The 19,466-nt window shown below is 41.9% G+C and overlaps 1 protein-coding gene across 1 annotated transcript in view; it reads right to left on the reverse strand.

Annotated features, from left to right (window-relative positions):
• Nucleotides 1–2,016: 2,016 nt before the first annotated feature.
• The window catches only part of ext1c (exostoses (multiple) 1c), a 55,787-nt gene continuing 38,337 nt past the window's right edge, over nucleotides 2,017–19,466 (reverse strand). The window contains exons 5-12 of the mRNA XM_042011548.1: nucleotides 13,061–13,180; nucleotides 12,786–12,918; nucleotides 4,547–4,665; nucleotides 4,013–4,108; nucleotides 3,856–3,942; nucleotides 3,621–3,781; nucleotides 2,982–3,153; nucleotides 2,017–2,527 (exon numbers count right to left, since the gene is read on the reverse strand). Of these exons, the coding sequence (XP_041867482.1) occupies nucleotides 2,342–2,527; nucleotides 2,982–3,153; nucleotides 3,621–3,781; nucleotides 3,856–3,942; nucleotides 4,013–4,108; nucleotides 4,547–4,665; nucleotides 12,786–12,918; nucleotides 13,061–13,180 (1,074 nt within the window). The 3' untranslated portion in view covers nucleotides 2,017–2,341. The remainder of the gene's footprint in view (nucleotides 2,528–2,981; nucleotides 3,154–3,620; nucleotides 3,782–3,855; nucleotides 3,943–4,012; nucleotides 4,109–4,546; nucleotides 4,666–12,785; nucleotides 12,919–13,060; nucleotides 13,181–19,466) is intronic.

The following is a 19,466-nucleotide window of genomic DNA, read 5'->3' on the forward strand; positions in this document are numbered from 1 at the left end:
CCTCCTATTAGAAAATTTTTAATAACATTTGACCACACATGCCTCTGGAGTGTTCAGACTGAGTTTGAGGTAAATACCATAAAATCTGTAGGAGTAGTTTGTTTAAATGCAGGGCAAAGAAACATGCAAAAATGACCCCAAAAATGACACTTTTTTCAAAATGGCCGACTTCCTGTTGAAGTTATCATATAGGTCCAAGAGGCTTTTTTGTACATCCTTCCAAGTTCTATCAATATACTGGATTTCAGCCATATCGCTCAATGTAGTGGGCAGATATGAGCAATTAAATATTTGTAGGGGGCGCTATAGAGCAATATTGTAATTTTTCCAGCATATGTCAATGTGGCTGAGTTCTTGGCCGGTCCACACTTGTCCCTGCCGAGTTTGGTGGAGATCAACGTTACAATGGGTCAGTTACAAGTACTTCCTGTTTGATGGCGTCGGACCACTATTCGCCATGGTTACGTTTGGCGAAGGAACGTGAGATTTTTATTGTGGTATCATGAAAGGGTTTGACCTGTTGTGAAGTACTTTCAAGTGTGTAAGTTTCATTCCTGAGAAGAAGGATCCCTGCGTCTGAAAAAAAGCACTTCCTGTTGAAAGTGGGCGGGGCTTATGGCTAGACCGGAATTGGTGAAATGGATCTGTTCAGGCCAGACCCTGATTAGTCCCTGCAAGTCTGATGAGGATCAGGTGAAAATTGAGGGATTTATAGTGATTTATGATGTCATGGCGTCTTATCAAAGATCTGAAGATGTATTCAGGATGGGACTGGCATCATACATGGCCATTTTCGTTCAGATATATTGTTTTATGTGAAAGTTATATCACTTTCATTTTTCACGGCGAGACATCAAACTTTGAGGCCCCGCCCCCTCCATGCCCTTTCTCCTATTAGAAAACTTTCAATAACTTTTAAAGACACATGCCTTCTGAACATCCTGAGCTTTTTTGGGAGCGGTACGATGAAATCTCTAGGAGGAGATAGATTTTGAACGATTACAGTAAAACGCCAAAATGGTCGACTTCCTGTTGGTTTTAGGCCGTTGCTCCAAGAGGATTTTTTGTTCGCCCGAGCATTTAGAATATGTGTAGCGAATTTCATAAAGATTGATGACGTGCGGTGGTGGGGCATCATAAATAGGGGGCGCTCTTGTTCAATTTTGCCCGAACAGTCCAGAGCACCCCAAAATACGTAGATTTACACATTCCCTTGGGGGGTACGCAAAATTTGGTGAGTTTTTGAGCATGTTCAGGTCCCCTCAAATGCAATTTACTTTTAAGAAGAATAGGGAAAAAACGGAGCAATTACAACAGGCCTTCGCACCGCCGTCGGTGCTCGGGCCTAATTACGCGTTAGAGCCGGATAAAAATCTCACGCTACATTTCTACAGTCATTTAGCAGACGCTTTTATCCAAAACATTTCATTGACACGGATTGCAACTTGAAAACAAAATGTCTCCAGACTCATTTTTTCCAGATCACACCAGGCAGAACATAGCTGCTGGTCTGAGACCAACTAGAGCTACTAGGACCTGGAGGAAAGATGCTGGTCTGGATTACTCTTATGATAGGGTAATAATTGTGTTAAATAACTGAGATTATCATTTTTGCCATAACTGAGCAGCCCTACATGACACCTGAATTATAACAGAGACGAACTTGACCCAGAACCAAAGGAAGGAGCATGGTGGACATACAGAACCAAAGGAAGGAGCATGGTGGACATACAGAACCAAAGGAAGGAGCATGGTGGACATACCACCAACTGTCCTGGGCCATACTTTGCCGAACAAGACCATACTGACCCCTACCATAGCTAGCCGTCCCTTACCAATCCGAATTGTCTAAGCTGTCTTATGTGGAGCTGTACAGTGCCGAGCCAGATCATACCAACACCTCCCAAGACGCTGCCGAACCAGACTTTGCTGAGCTGTCCCGTATGAAGTCGGACCGTACAGTGTCGAGTCTAACCCATGTCTCTCATGTGGACAGTAAAAACTTTGAGACCTTAGTTGAGTTCAGAAATCATTTTATTGGTGTTACACTTATAACATTTTCAGTAATATGATCCGGTTTCTCTGCTCAGAACCGGTGTGGAGAACCCGGTAACGATATGAGTCCTTCAGTTCTTGTGGTTCTCGCCTGCTTCTGTATCGACTCATGGACTCTGTGTGCTTCCGACCCATCTCCTGGTCTGTGTGGTCCAGATCAGACCACCAGGGTCTATCTAGCATTGGACTTCATCACACATGGACCAGTCTGAGCGGTCCTCAGCTGATTGGTCCATTTGTCCGCCCAATTGACCGGACTTCTCCATCTCTGTCCTGTTGGCCCATGTCAAGCCCGTTCTAAGTCTTTGTACTTTTTCCGAAAGACAGATACCTGATCTTTGAACAGGACCGGGTCCAGGCGGAACTGGGAGTGGACCAGTGGCATGTAGCCAAACCAGTTGGCGAAGGTGTTGACACAGTCCTGTCTCTGACTGAAGTGCTCTGGGTTAGCCCAGGGGATGCTCTTTGTAACCTGAAAGGGGTGGGACAGGACAGTATAAGGGTGAGACTACTTATGGGGGGTGGTTGTGTAGTTACAAGGTGTTAGCTACCTGTGGGGGGGGGGGGGGGGGGGGGGGGGTATATCCATCAAGAGTCACGGTAGTCAAAAGCAGAAGTACAAAGAGAGTCAGGAAAAACTGATCCAGTTTTATGGCCCCTCCCTCTCTATTTCTGTTTTTCTCTGTTACAGTAACCAGGTAATAACTAACCTGTTAGAACTAATAGACATCTATGACCTTAAATTCTACACTCTGTCCACTCATGGCCCATTTAAGAAACACCACCAGTTCTTCTGTCCTGCCATACTGAAGGTCATCTAACACTACCAGACACCAGCTCAGTCCACTCATGGCTCTGGAATCCCGTCCTAATCCTTTAAGGAGTTCCTACCTGCATACGTGTATGTGTGTGTGTGGGGGTCTTACCTGTGGGGCGGGCAGCTCCTTGTACTGCTTCCTTTGAGCCACTTTGATTGGTGGCAGGTGAGTAACAGCAGAGACCAGAAAGTTCATCAGGATGTCCTCACAGTTAGAAGTCTGGTCCACCAGCGTCCGCAGAGACTGGGGTAGGAAGTTGGAGAACAGGTGGTGGTAATACCTGGAAACACACACAATTCGTTGCAGTTTGTCCAGATTCAGACACATTTTCAGTGAAGTACCACAGGATTCTATTCTGGGATCCTCACTGTTTTATATTAATGATGTGGGACAAAATTAAAAATGCATTCATTCATTTATACGCAGATGACATGACTTTTTCTTGCTATGCTGCACACAGAGATTCCTCCGGATTCTCTGAATCTTCTGATCACATCATACACTGTAGATGGTGAGAGCTTCAAGAACGTTTTTCTGAAATTGTTCCACAACCTTTAGACCCAGTTTGTGTCAGATTGGTGAACCTCTGTCCATCTTTAGATGTAAGAGACTCCAGGTGTTTCATGAAATGGTTGTAAGAGAATAAATAAAATTACATGATAGTTTTTGTTTTATTTCCTCATCAGTGTGTTCTTTGTTTTAGACAAACAGATGTTGCTTGCGCAGGTGTTCCTTAGGTGTTTTTACCTGTGGTAGAAGGCAGCTCCTGTCAGGACGATGGAGTAGTCGTTGGTCCATTTGGAGGTGTAGCCCCAGGTGTGCTTCAGCGGGTCCCAGAAGTGGCTGCGGGGGGGGTATCCAACGATCCGGTCAGGGAAGCTCCTCCACACCAGAAAGGCAAAGTTCACCTGAGAACAGAGGGAACATTTTCCTCCACTGCTGGTTTGTGTGTGTGTTCGCATCATGTTGGTACCTCACACACCTCACTGGTGAGCAAGACCGTGTCCTCGTCCAGGCTCAGCACTGCTTCTGTTTCTATGGCAACGTGAGGCAGGAACCGGCTGGTGGTCTGAGAGAAAGACATGTTGGTTCTGGTTCTGATGAGGCTTTGTGGACAGGTCAGAATGAAAAGTTCTCACCTTCCTTCTGCCGTCTGTCACGGTGAGGGGGACAGGCATGGGGGGCCATTTGCTCCGAGTAGGGGGTGGCTTCTCGCTGTTCCACAGAATGATGATCTGGAAGTGGAGGAGGAGGACAGGGTGACTGCAGATCCATCAGACTGATCAGAAACCTCAATCAGTCCATCATCATACAGAGGTTGTATCTGCTGAAACCTTCAAGACCCCCAGGGAAGAACCTTCAGCCTGAAACAGTTCATTCACATCTTAAACTTGAGGACACGCCATCAAAACCAGATGCTGCAGGAAAATGGACCAGCTGGTGGTGTGAATAAATCTGAGCTCAGGTTCCTTCACCTACCTGCTCTGGTTTTAGACCACCAGAACAAATCATTCTGGTCTCGTTTTGTCTTCAGAGGACGTGGAATGAAAAATAATTTGTTCCATCAGCAACATGAAGTCAAAGTTCAGAAAACACGCTACAGGTGTGTAACAGTAGGTGTGCATCGAATAGTTCCAGCTTTTATGGATCTTCATTATGATTGGTCCTTTTACCTGCGAACAATACTTTGACTTGGAGACCACCTGAAGCAGCTTCATGATTGGCTGTGACTGGGAGACCAATGGGGAGACGGCATGGATGATGGCGGTGAACTCCTGACCTGGACTGACTCCTGAAAACAGAAGAAACGGATTATTTTCCATGACAATGTTTAAGGTGATAAATCTGAGAGGTAGAGACCCAGATCCAGACCTTGATCCAGGTCCAGATTAAGAGGTAACTGGTAGAAATGTTTTAGTGTTTTAGAACCAGGTCATATAAAGTTGTTCATTTAGAGAGGTAAAAGACGCTGATGCTGTAGGTGAAGTAGATCATGTGAGACCAGGCAGCTCAAAACTTCATGCAATTGTATTTTTTGCCAGTCTAATCTAAAAATTCTTGAAAGTAGGTTGTTAGGACAGAGTCGTCATGGGAAAACCAAACAACACGTCAACCCCCTCCGCCTCATCTAAGGCCAAGAGACAGAAACCAGGATTCACCTGGAGCTATTCCACCACCGGGGAACGACTCAACGGATATTCTGATCTCTATAGATAAGAAACTCAGTAGTTTTGATGCGCATTTGAGCCTGGTAGAAATTCTCCACAAGGAGTTCCAGGCGCTTTGTGAATCATTAGAATTCAGCCAGAAGCAGGTGGAAACTCTGGCTGTAGAAAATGCTGGTCTCAGAGAGTCGGTAAAATCCCTCACCAAGGTCTTGACCTGTCTCTCGGAGGAAAATAAGAAGATGAAGGAAACGGTGATCGATCTGCAGGATCGAACATGAGAGAGAACCTGGTATTTGCAGGGATTCCAGAGCAGACGGAGGAGGACCCCGAGACCACGGTGAAAAACTTCATCAAAACCACCTGAAGCTCCCAGAGGAAACGGTGAAAAACATCTCCTTTCACAGAGTCCATCGGCTCGGCGGGAGGAAACCCGGGTTCAGCAGACCAAGACCCATTGTAGTGAAGTTCGTCAGCTTCAAACAGAAGGAGCAGGTGAAGAACCAGGGCCACGAACTGAAGGGAACCAACTTTGGAGTAAACGACCAATATCCGAGAGAGATTCTGGACCGACGGAGAGTCCTGTTTCCCATCAGGAGGAAATTTATCGCTGAAGGTGCTCGCGCTGTCATCGCGGTGGATAAATTATTTATTAATGGACAGCTGTACCGCGACCTGGACATCACTCCGTGGCTCTACTGACTTGGTATGTGCTTTAATTTTCCTGTTTTCTCACAAGAAAATGTTATATCCATAAAACCACCATAAAAGATAATTTAGTTAACAATAAATCCACTGCCCGTCTCCACTACACTGTTCTCAGCACAGATGAGTTTTTAAATTACTTTTTTTCATTTGGCACTGTCGCTCTTTTCACTCTTTACACTTCTTCTCTCCGACCCTTTAACGGTTAACGGTAACACTTGTCATTGTATTAATACGAACCTTGGTCACTCAGATAATAAATTAATTGTGGGGGGTGACTTTAACATTATATTGGACAAACACAAAACCACAGGAAGTCATGGAGTCTGGTCCTTATATCTACAAAAACAACGACATGCCAGAAACTTCAGCGTGTGTTCTTTGGGAAGCAGGAAAAGCAGTAATGAGGGAAAATAATTTCCTTTTCTTCTCATAAGAAAAAGAAGGAAACTTTGAGAATCTCAGAGTTAAATCCTTAGAGGAGCTTACCATGTCTCCCCAGAAGAACACACTGAACCATATAAGGAAAGCTGAACCTGAACTTAATCAAATAATATAAAAAGATGCAATTCTTGGTGCAAAGACTTCACTTGGAGAACTTTTGAGCATGGCAACAAATCTGGAAGGTTCCTGGCTAATCAGTTAAAAACAAACAAGGAGAAAACAACCATCTCCTCTGTCAGAGATCCAGAAGGAAACATCAGCCACGACCCTAACAAGATAAATAACACTTTCAAAGAATTCTATTAAACATTATGTGGTAGGACAAGTTTGCTACCTTGTCCCCTCTTCTTCATTAATTGCACCTCCCAGGTGTAATCGATCAGCGCTGACTGTGGGGGCGGAGCGAATGCCAGTATATTTGACAGGAGCTCACAAGTCAGTGTGCATTTCCTCATTATAGGTGGCTCTGATAGACCTCATGGTGAAGGTTATTGAGCATTTCAGCTGAATATGAGTATGGCACCGTTTTGCTTCCCTGTCAAGTTTTGGTGTTGTTGGGGAAATTTCATATTATTCCCTTTATTATATTGTGTCTACTGATCACTCTCAGGGTAAACAGATTGTTTAAGTTCTTGGTAATTGAGTTTAATACTGAGTAGCCTGTTGATATCGTAAAAGTGGATGCGTTCTTTAGAACAGTTCGCTCTGACCTGTGTGACTTATCTGATACCAGCCAGATGCTCCAGGATGACCCAGCAGGGCATCCTGTCTTAATGTCACTGGGGTTGTTTATGTGCGTCAATAAATTTCAAAAACTCATTAGGTTTGCTGAAGTGTCTAATCCTGTGTGAGGAACAGACAATCTCTTTGTTTGTATTTCATGATGTGTTGTGACTGATCATTCTGCTTAAAAGATGCTGCATGTATGTTTCTTATCAGATTCTCTTCAGATCTCTGTGCTGTCAGACCTCTGAACAGTGTCTCGAATTGCAATTCTATTCTTTATATTTTAATCCTGTGTTCAATAAACTTGTAATCATTTTTCACTTCAGAACAGACTCCTCATCCTTGACAGAGTAACTTTTTGCCTCAACAGTGTCCTTGGACATTTACGCTAGCTTTAATCTTTTTGTAGTTGCTTGCTGCTACAGGTTGCCTTCATCTACAGCAGGGGGCTTCACCAGCTGTGGGTCAGTCGCTGAGCTATTCGGTGGCTGATGAAGCTGAGGACATGGGTTTGTAGAGGCTGTCTTTCTATTCTATTCTATTCTATTCTACAGTCATTTAGCAGACGCTTTTATCCAAAGCGACTTACATTTGAGAGGAAGAACAACACAAGCATGAATTCAAACAAGATGGATGTCATAATTAAGCGGTAGTCAGACTGCTGGAGTCCAGGTGGACCAGGTGCTGTCATGTAGTGCTAGAAGCAGTGCTAATTATTATTTTTTTGTTTAAGTTTTTTGTAGTTTTTTTATGTCATTTTGTTTAAATACAATATCACGATTTCATCCTACAATATCATCTTGGGTATAAGTGCAGCAGCTTATTCAGTACTTGGTTGAACCAAAGAGCTGGACAAATCTTTCTAACTCATTCTGAGTAGAAGAGTTAAGCTAAGTGTGGAAATGCTCCTTAAACAACTGAGTCTTTAGCTTGCTTTTAAAAGTGGATAAGGACTCTGCGGATCGGACGGAGTTTGGTAGATGCTTCCACCACCGGGGAACAACAGAGGAGAAGAGTCTAGCTACTGATGTGGCGCCACCTTGTGGTGGGAGCACTAGACGTCTTTCACTGGCAGAGCGTAACTGTGGAGAGGGAGTGTAGCTCTGGATTAAGGAGTGGAGGTAGACCGGAGCCGTTTGGGTTATTGTTTTGTAAGCCAGAAGCAGAGCTTTGAATCTGATGCGCTGCAACTGGAAGCCAGTGGAGAGCGATTAGCAGCGAAGTGACATGAGGTCTTTTGGGCTGGTTGAAGACCAGACGTGCTGCTGCGTTCTGGATCATCTGCAGAGGTTTAACTGAGCATGCAGGCAGGCCAGCCAGTAAGGAGTTGCAGTAGTCAATGCGTGAAAGGACCAGAGCCTGGACCAGGAGCTGGGTCGTGTGTTCAGTCAGGTAGGGTCTGATCCTCCTGATGTTGTAGAGAGCAAATCGGCAAGACCGGGAAACCGAGGCAACATGGTCCTTTAAGGTCAGCTGGTTGTCTACCATGACACCAACATTCCTGGTAGAAGACGTAGGCATAAGGGTGATGGAGTCAAGCTGCACACTTATCTGTGGCGGTAAGGAAGGATTGGCTGGAAAGACAATAAGCTCGGTCTTGGACAGATTTAGCTGAAGGTGGCGATCCTTCATCCATGCAGAGATATCAGCAACATGCTGATATTCACATTGAGACGTTGTGTCGTCAGGTGGGAAAGAAAGGAAAAGCTGAGTGTCATCTGCATAGCAGTGGTAGGAGAAACCACGAAAGCTAATGATGCACCGAGTGAGGAGGTGTATAGTGAAAAGAGAAGAGGACCAAGCACCGAGCCCTGAGGCACCCCTGTTGTCAGCCCATGTGATCTGGACATGCCCCCTCGCCAAGATACTTTGAAGGATCTTCCTGTGAGGTAGGACATGAACCACGAGAGGACAGATCCTTCATATTCATTTGCCTTCATCGCCAATGACGCTGGCTTACCTTCGTGCTTGATATGTGGTGAGAAGATAGCGAACAACAAAAAATGTAACGTTGAAAGACACTTCCAAAATAAGCACTCTGCATTTGCCGAAAAATACCCAACCGAAGATGAGCGAAAGAGAGCAATTTCGGAACTGCTACGAAAAGCTGAAGAGAGCAAACTATCTTTCAAGAAGTGGATTACCTCTCCACAGTCAACTAGCACAGCTAGTTTTGTGGCAGCTCTGGAGATCGTAAAGAGGGGGAAGCCGTTCACAGACGGGGAATATATGAAAGATTCATTCATAAAAATATCAGAGCATCTATTCTCTGATTTTAAAAACAAGCAGGAAATAGTTCGGAATATTAAAGAAATGCCTCTCTCCGCAAAGACCGTCAGGGACAGGACCATTAGAATGGCAGAAAACGTCACCAGTAAGCAAATTAAGGACATCAGTTTAGCTCAAGCATTTTCAATTGCTTGTGATGAGTCAAGTGACGTAAACGATGTTGAGCAAACAGCACTGTTATGCAGATATGTCAGCTCTGATGGGCTGCAGGAAGAACTGATTGAACTCATACCACTAAAGAGCCAAACACGGGGGCAGGACATTTGTGAAGCTGTTGTGAGTTGTCTAGAAGCGAAAGGAATAAAGACCACTCACCTGCTGTCAGTGTCTACTGATGGGGCACCCAGTATGAGAGGAGCACAGAAGGGCTTTGTGAATTTACTTCAAAAGTCACTGGATCGAGAGCTCATGACGTTTCACTGCATCCTCCACCAAGAAGCACTGTGCGCACAAACTTTCCCCCCTGAATGTATGGAAGTTATGAACCTCGTTATCAAGATAGTGAACAAAATAATTGTGAACAGGTTAAGCCACCGTCAGTTTTGTCCATTGTTAGAAGAAGTCGAAAACGAATATTCAGATCTCCTGCTGCACAACAGAGTCCGGTGGCTGTCCAGGGGAGAGGTGCTGAAACACTTCGCTGCCTGTCTGGAGCATGTGAAAACCTTCTTGGAAAGCAAAGGCCTCAGCTATCCTGAACTGGAAGACTACAGTTGGCTGGGAAAGTTTTACTTTATGGTAGACATGACAAGCCACTTGAACACGCTGAATAAAAATCTCCAAGGAAAGGGAAGCACGGCCCTGCAGATGCTGGAGGATATTTTAGCGTTTGAGCGCAAGATGACGGTGTTTGCAAGAGATGCGCAAAAGGGTACGCTCTTTCACTTCCCCTCCCTAAGAGAGTTCAAAGAAGCGAACAATCAAATAGATTGTGATTATTTTTACCGTGCCACCATTGCAATGCAAGCTGCATTTGGAGAAAGATTCAGTGATTTCAGAAAGGAGAAACCTACTCTTTCTTTCCCTGTCACACCGCTGGACATCGACCCATCCCTTCTGAACACGGCTGCATTCACCGGAGTAAGTAAGCCTGATCTAGAAATTGAACTGGCTGACATAGCGAATAAAGATATGTGGGTAAATAAGTTCAAATCACTGACGGCGGAGCTCGAAGAAATCGCCTGTCAGAAGGCTGTTCACGCTAAAGAGCACAAATGGAGTGATATGGAAAAACTCCCACACCCCGACAAACTTGTTTTTGAAACATGGAGTGCCATTCCTGACACGTATATTAACATGAAAAGATATGCCTTTGGAGTCCTGTCCATCTTTGGCTCAACATACTTGTGCGAGCAAGTTTTTTCAAGCATGAACTTCATAAAGTCCAAATACCGCTCCCGCCTCACAGATGAGAGCCTCCAGTCCTGTTTAAAGATTAAAGTCACATCTTACAGCCCTGACATAGGGAAGATCTGCAGCGAACTTCAGACACAGAAGTCACATTAACATGCAAGAACAATAGCATTTAAAAAGCTCATTTTTCCCCAAAAAACATACAAACATTTATTTCAGACTCTGATCAGATTATGTAGTTTTTTTTGTATGTTCAGATGCTTAGTTGATTGCAGGCTGAGCAAAAAACCCAAAGAGGACCAGAAAACACTGACATAGGCTTGTCAAAGATGCTCCTAATTTTATTTTTAAAGCTGCTATGCTGCAGCTAAATGTTTTATTTATATTAAAGTGGGGTAGTTTTTATTTTACTTTTACACAAATATAGGTAGGGCTTAAATAGGCCTACAGTTCACAGTTAATTCATTTCTAAGTATGCCTACAAATGCACACTGCACTTCTGTTGTTATATTCAGTGGTTGTAACAGGTAAAATAAATATAAGATGAAAAATTTTAAAAGTTTACAAGCTCTGTTATTTTTTCCGGCTCCCAATGATTTTTTTTGGTACAAGAGGGGGCAAAATGGCTCTTTTGATAATAAAGGTTGCAGACCCCTGGTCTAGATGATGTCAAGAATTGGTTAGCCCAAAATCTTTTAAAATAGAGCAAGGGAAAGACTGAGGTCATGTTGTTTGGAAATGCCCTCTTTGACCTGGGACCCCTCCAAAATTATGTTCGTCCCAAAGTCACCAGCCTTGGCATCACCATGGACGACAATTTTAAACTTGACAAGCAAGTCAATGACGCTTTAAAATCAGGTTTTCATCACCGAAAAGCGACATTTTATCTTTGAATCTTGTTGCAGAGGTTGTGCTTTTATTTCTCCTGGTCTGGACTACTGCAACGCTCTTTATTCAGGCATCGGTAATAATGCGCTTTCTTGTTTGGAGTTAGTCCAGGACTCCGCAGCATGACTTTTCACCAGGGCCAGGAAATACGACCACATCACCCTTCATGTAGCTTCTTGTGCTGGCTGCCTGTACATTTCAGAATGGATTTTCAGATCTTATTGTTTGCATTTAAAGCTTTAAATGAACTGGCCTCCAGTACATTACCGACTGCCTCCATATTTACACTCCAGCACCGCTCTGAAGTCCGAGGGCCAGTAGTCGGTCTACGACTCTGTAGTTGGTCCCAGCTCAAGGTACCTAAGACAAGACGTGAAACTAGAAGGGACAGGGTTCTCTGTAGATGGTCCAGACTCTGGAGCTGCCCCTCCAGCTCCAATCTGCCCCACAGTGGAGTCTGAAGACCCACTTTTATTCTCTGGCTTTTAACACCGCCTGAGTTGTGTGGTCCTCTGTGTCTTTTTATTTATTTATATTTGTTTCTTTATTTATTTTATTTCATTTTTTACTTTTTCATTGTTTGTAATTTGAAAAATCTTTTTATTTTACTTATTTTATCTTTTTATTTTATTTATATATATATATATTATATATTTATTTTGACTCAGTATTGTTGATTATCATTGATTGTTGATGTGCAGCACTTTGGAGGCTTTTCTTTGTTTTTAAAATGTGCTTTATAAAGAAAGTGGATTGGACTGGATGTTAGTTTGTGATTAATCCATGTATGTTAGTTGGTAATAACGGTTTTCATGTATTTCCATTGATTTCTTGTTATCAATTTATTTAATATTTAATTGTATTTTACTTCCTTATTTCTTTGATTTTCTTTATATATTTTTTAATATATATTTTTCCATTTCTGCATGTATTCTGCCTTCACTAAAATGTTTTTTAATTTTAAGTTGAGCTTTATATAAGTAGCCACCTAGTGGACATTTTTTGTAACTGCAGGTGTAGAATCATTGGGAGCTTGACAGTAATGTCAGCTGAGCACACGGTGTCTAAAGCTGCTTCTTGCAACTCTTGTGTTTTGGACATTATTTGTCCTTGTATTATTTAGTCAGAAATGACTTATTTTTTTCTTTTTTAAGAACTTTTGAGTTTTGTAATTACCTTGTGTGTAGATTTTATTTTACCATGCTACCTTGTGGGTAAACTGGTGTGTAACTCATCGTATAGTGTTTTTTTTATTAGAAATTACATATGTCATGCATTTGCTAATGCATATTTTTATTTCTGTTTTGTGTTGCTTGGGGGGAGGGGGGGGGGGGGTGCCTACCTAATCCCAGGTAGTAGAAAGGGAAGTGAGCCAGGTGGGTTGAGTATTCAGGAAGGACCAGAAGACCTCCTGGAAGGGAGTTCCACATGAACCTGTTTCTGGAGATGTGGGAGAAAACACGGTCCTTGATGATCTGAGGAGACACAGACATGACACGTCACAAGTGCACTTCCTGTTAAACACCAGCAGGTGTCGACCTCAGACATGTTGGCCCCTCCCTCCTGCTGGCTCCGCCTCTCTGCTGCTCCAAGGAGAAGAACCTAGAGAAATCTCACCTCCAGGGTGGTGAGGACAATCTTGTCCACTGAAGAGAAGTAGGCATCCCACAACATCTGGGTCCTCTGTCTGAGGGCCAGAACCCGCCCATTTCCCATCGCTCTGACAGTAGATGGAACCTGGAACCAGAACCAGGATGAGGATTAGAACCACGATATATGACTCTATGAGAGGTGCCTGTTAAAGCCAAAGGTGATGACTGAAGAGAGAACATGATAAGAACATAATGAGAATGTGGCGAGAACTTAAGAAGATGGTGACAATGTGGTAATAATAATAATAATACATTTTATTTAAAAGGTGCCTTTCAAAACACCCAAGGACACTGTACTGAAGAATGTTAAAACGGTTAAAAACAAGTAGAAAATAGAACAGAGGACATTAAGCTGGTGACTGTCTGAACAAGTGTGTTTTAAGTTGTGATTTGAAGAGTGGAAGAGAGTTTATGCTACGGATATCAGGGGAAGAGAGTCTATGGTACAGATATCAGGGGGAAGAGAGGCTGTAGGAGCCTTTTGTAGTTCCTATAACCTTTTCAGGAATCCGGCCGTTTTTTTGCCCATTTGAACATATAGGAACTAGGGGGAAAAGCCCTCAGTTCCTAGAACCATTTTAGCTCCTACTCTGAGGCAGGGTCTTTTCGGGGCATGCGATAAATGGACCGACGAGGAGGTCAAAGCTCTTCTGACTGTCTGCGCCACAGAGGATATTCAGAGAAATTTTAAAGGTTCGCAGCGGAATATAAAATATTCGTGACAATCCGTTTTCAGTCAGAGAACGCGGGGATTTATCAAAACGTAAAGCAGCGCATGTAGAAAAATCACACACAACTACAAATACATTAAGGACCACAACAACTGGAGTGGGATGAACTGGAAAACAAGAAAACTTGGCACCTTGGACCACCCTCCTGCCTACTCAGACAACACCGCAGCAAACAACCCCTGCATGTGGCTTCTGGAGGCGATCGTCCGCAGTGAAAACATCTTCAGAGTTTGAAGGTTAGTAAACAGGACATGAAGCATTAAAGCTTCTGTATAAACCTCAGAGTTGTTCTCAGGTACCACCCACATAGCTGAGCTGATCTACTTCACCTGTTTCCATCTTTTTTGTAAAAATATGGTTCTGATCCACGTTTACTTCATCAGAGACGGAACCTGAACACCACCCTGGATGCTCCTGCTTCCTTTAAATGGAAAAGGGGGAACTGATGGAGCCACACAGACCTGATTGTAACGGCAGACTCAGTCATTTCAATGGAACCTAAACTTAATTTTTTTGTTCCAGTTTAAATGACTGCTGTTAACTTGTGCACTCTTGGACATTTTACACTCCTGAGAATTTTACACTATATATTGTAATGAAAGGTTGGCTTTATTAGCATCCTTCTTGTTTATAACTTGTTTTTTTATTCTAAAATGTTTATCTATTCAGCAGCTACCAGAGCCAGCGTCAACCACCAGCCAGCTGCCAGGTAAAAACATCCTATTGCAGTGTACAGGCATCTTGTTGAGTTCCTATATGAGAATTAAAAGTATTTTATAATAGTTGCTGTGTGTTAAGTATCTGTCTCCACCCTATTTTTCCATGAAATGTGAAAAGGGCCGACACTCTTCTGGCTGCTGTGCAGGACCAGCTGTTAGATGCTGAACAGCAGAAGAAAAGCGATGCAGCTTCAACATCCTGAAGTCTTCCAGGAACAGAGCGAGCGGCTGGACGGGCGGAGGTGAAGCCAGCAGAGATCTGTGATGGAGGCTCTCTGGGTGTGTTGGACAGATCTGATCAGATAAGATCTTCATATACACACATGTAAATAGTTCTTTCTGCACGGCTGTGTTCACTATAAAAAAATAAACTTTGTAAAGAGTCTGAAGTTTTCAGTTTTTGTCAGATGTGGTTTGGCCACATCTCTGAAATGTTAGCTAATAAAATATTAAGTAGTTATTAACCATTAATAGCTATGAAATATTAAATAATCCATCTTTACTCACTACATTTTAAGTCTTATCCTGGGGTGTGTGTTACATTACAGTTATACTTTTAAAATGCACCATATCACAGGATGAAGTTCACCATGTTTAACGAAGGTCCAGCATCAAATACTTGTGGACAGAAAGTCCACACCTGTAAACATTTCACCCCCCCTTCCTACATTTTTACCTTCATATACTAATAATTCTGTGTGACTATGTCCTCATAATTCTAGACCATAAGTCAGTCAGAACCAGCCCTCCAGTGACGGATTCCTCCACCTTCTACTGATGATTCCATGAAGCACGCAAAGCTTAAAGCAGATGATGAGATCTTTATACTGAACACATGATGCATTTTCAATGGAACGTTTTCTCTTTAAATGTGTACATCATGTATACATGTATGTTCCGTCTGTTGAACTTCCAGAACATGATGCTTCTTATGAAGAGGTGTGTAGTGATTAGTTGGAAGGCAGGAGGTAAAGCATCTGGCTGCTGTTCTCCATCTCCTTCAGTATCTGCAGCAGGTGGTTGTGTCCATCTTCTCCAGTGCAGCTTCAGGCGACGACAGATGGACTGAAATGTCTTCCTGGACAAACAGAAATTCTCTATCTACTGCTCATCGGTAAAACTAGGAACAACCTTTTCCCACCATCACCAGATTTGCTCCGGACCAGCCGGACGGTGAGGAGTGTTGTTCAGTGAGCTGCAGCAACGTCTGAAACAGAACACGAGTTACAATAAACCCGCCATCTGAAATATTTACTTATTGTAACCTGCTCACCGCAGACAGTAGAAAACCGTCTGACATGTTTACTCATAAGTCACGTATATAATCAGTGCATGTTCAATTAGTTAAACTTACACGACTCCTCTGTCTGCAGCGTATCGCCTGCCGCTGGATTCTTCATCTCCTGACTTTAGGTGCCTTCCAGCCTCGATGTGAGATGCCTGATTTTATTGTCCATCAGTAGCATCTCGTCAAGCAGAGCATCAACATGGCGATCTCTTCATTCTCCATATTAGCTTGGTGGTGTTGTTTTGTGCTTTCCTTATTTTCGCAGGTTTTGTTTTGTTGTTGTGTGGCGCTAAAGTCTCACTCCTGTGCGAATGCAACATGAAACAGTTCCTCTGGGAAAGGTGGTTCCTAGAACTAGGACAGTTCTTGAAACTGCATTCTTAGAACCTCTCAGTCCCAATGCGCTTATTGGTTCCAGAAATGGGGAGCAGAGCAGCTGAATGCTAAGCTCCCCATGGTGACGAGGCGGGCAGGGGGGACAAGAAGCTGGAGAGAGGAGGAGGAGCCAACAGACAGGAGTAGCAATGTGCAGGAGATCAGATATATATGGAGGGGCCAGATTGTGGAGTGCTTTGAATGTAATGAGGAGAATTTTGAAGTTAATTCTTTGTTTTATGGGGAGCCAGTGAAGTTGTTGCAAGTTGGGGGTGATGTGGTGAGTAATAAGGGTCTGTGTAATGATTGGTGTTGCAGAGTTTTGGAGAAGCTGCAGTTTCTGGAGGAATTTGTTGGGGAGACCAAAGAGAAGTGAGTTGCAGTGGTCAATCCGGGAGGTAACAAGATGTGCACGAGGATAGCTGTGGTGTCGGGGGGGAGAGAGGGATGGAATGTAATGAGAATGTGGTTAGAACGTAATGAGAATGCAGTTAGAATGCAATGAGAATGCGGTTAGAATGCAATGAGAATGCGGTTAGAATGCAATGAGAATGTGGTTAGAATGCAATGAGAATGCGGTTAGAATGCAATGAGAATGCGGTTAGAATGCAATGAGAATGTGGTTAGAGCGAAATGAGAATGTGGTTAGAATGTAATGAGAATGCGGTTAGAATGAAATGAGAAGGCGGTTAGAATGCAATGAGAATGTGGTTAGAGCGTAATGAGAATGTGACTAGAACATGTTGAGAATGTGGTTAGAACATATTGAGAATGTGGTTAGAACGTAATGAGAATGTGGTTGGAACGTAATGAGAATGTGGTTAGAACATAATGAGAATGTGGTTAGAACGTAATGTGAATGTGATTAGAACATGTTGAGAATGTGGTTAAAACATATTGAGAATGTGGTTAGAATGTAATGAGAATATGGTTAGAATGTAATGAGAATGTGGTTAGAATGTAATGAGAATGTGGTTAGAATGTAATGAGAATGTGGTTAGAATGTAATCAGAATATGGTTAGAATGTAATCAGAATATGGTTAGAATGTAATCAGAATATGGTTAGAATGTAATGAGAATGTGGTTAGAATGTAATGAGAATGTGGTTAGAATGTAATCAGAATGTGATTAGAACGTATTGAGAATGTGGTTAGAACGTAATGTGAATGTGATTAGAACAGGTTGAGAATGTGGTTAGAACATGTTGAGAATGTGGTTAGAACATATTGAGAATGTGGTTAGAACGTAATGAGAATGTGGTTAGAACGTAATGAGAATGTGGTTAGAACATAATGAGAATGTGGTTAGAACGTAATGTGAATGTGATTAGAACATGTTGAGAATGTGGTTAGAACATGTTGAGAATGTGGTTAAAACATATCGAGAATGCGGTTAGAATGCAATGAGAATGTGGTTAGAATGCAATGAGAATGTGGTTAAAATGTAATGAGAATGTGGTTAGAATGCAATGAGAATGTGGTTAGAATGTAATCAGAATAAGGTTAGAATGTAATGAGAATGTGGTTAGAATGCAATGAGAATGTGGTTAGAAAGTAATCAGAATATGGTTAGAATGTAATGAGAATGGGGTTAGAATGCAATGAGAATGTGGTTAGAATGTAATGAGAATGTGATTAGAACGTATTGAGAATGTGGTTAGAACGTAATGAGAATGTGATTAGAACATGTTGAGAATGTGGTTAGAACATGTTGAGAATGTGGTTAGAACGTAATGAGAATGTGGTTAGAACGTAATGAGAATGTGGTTAGAACATAATGAGAATGTGGTTAGAACGTAATGTGAATGTGATTAGAACATGTTGAGAATGTGGTTAAAACATATTGAGAATATGGTTAGAATGTAATGAGAATGTGGTAGAATGTAATCAGAACATGGTTAGAATGTAATGAGAATGTGGTTAGAATGCAATGAGAATGTGGTTAGAATGTAATCAGAATATGGTTAGAATGTAATCAGAATATGGTTAGAACGTACTCAGAATATGGTTAGAATGTAATGAGAATGTGATTAGAACATGTTGAGAATGTGATTAGAACATGTTGAGAATGTGGTTAGACCATATTGAGAATGTGTTTAGAACATAATGAGAATGTGAATAGAACATGTTGAGAATGTGTTTAGAACATGTTGAGAATGTGTTTATAAAGTAATGAGAATGTGGTTAGAACATATTGAGAATGTGGTTAGAATGTAATTAGAATGTGGTTAGAATGTAATGAGAATGTGGTTAGAATGTAATGAGAATGTGATTAGAATGTAATGAGAATGTGATTAGAACATGTTGAGAATGTGTTTAGAACATGTTGAGAATGTGGTTAAAACATATTGAGAATGTGGTTAGAATGCAATGAGAATGTGGTTAGAATGTAATGAGAATGGGGTTAGAACATGTTGAGAATGTGGTTAAAACATATTGAGAATGTGGTTAGAATGCAATGAGAATGTGGTTAGAATGTAATGAGAATGTGGTTAGAATGTAATCAGAATATGGTTATAATGTAATCAGAATGTGATTAGAACGTATTGAGAATGTGGTTAGAACGTAATGAGAATGTGATTAGAACATGTTGAGAATGTGGTTAGAATGTAACCAGAATATGGTTAGAATGTAATGAGAATGTGGTTAGAATGCAATGAGAATGTGGTTACAATGTAATCAGAATATGGTTATAATGTAATCAGAATGTGATTAGAACGTATTGAGAATGTGGTTAGAACGTAATGAGAATGTGATTAGAACATGTTGAGAATGTGGTAAGAACATATTGAGAATGTGGTTAGAACGTAATGAGAATGTGGTTAGAACGTAATGAGAATGTGGTTAGAACATAATGAGAATGTGGTTAGAACGTAATGTGAATGTGATTAGAACATGTTGAGAATGTGGTTAGAATGCAATGAGAATATGGTTAGAATGTAATCAGAATATGGTTAGAATATAATGAGAATATGGTTAGAATGTAATGAGAATGTGGTTAGAATGTAATCAGAACATGGTTAGAATGTAATGAGAATGTGGTTAGAATGCAATGAGAATGTGGTTAGAATGTAATCAGAATATGGTTAGAATGTAATCAGAATATGGTTAGAACGTACTCAGAATATGGTTAGAATGTAATGAGAATGTGATTAGAACATGTTGAGAATGTGGTTAGACCATATTGAGAATGTGTTTAGAACGTAATGAAAATGTGAGTAGAACATATCGAGAATGTGGTGAGAACATAATGAGAAT

The sequence above is a fragment of the Melanotaenia boesemani genome, chromosome 17 (genome assembly GCF_017639745.1).
Source record: "Melanotaenia boesemani isolate fMelBoe1 chromosome 17, fMelBoe1.pri, whole genome shotgun sequence".
In the NCBI taxonomy this organism is placed as follows: Eukaryota; Metazoa; Chordata; class Actinopteri; order Atheriniformes; family Melanotaeniidae; genus Melanotaenia; species Melanotaenia boesemani.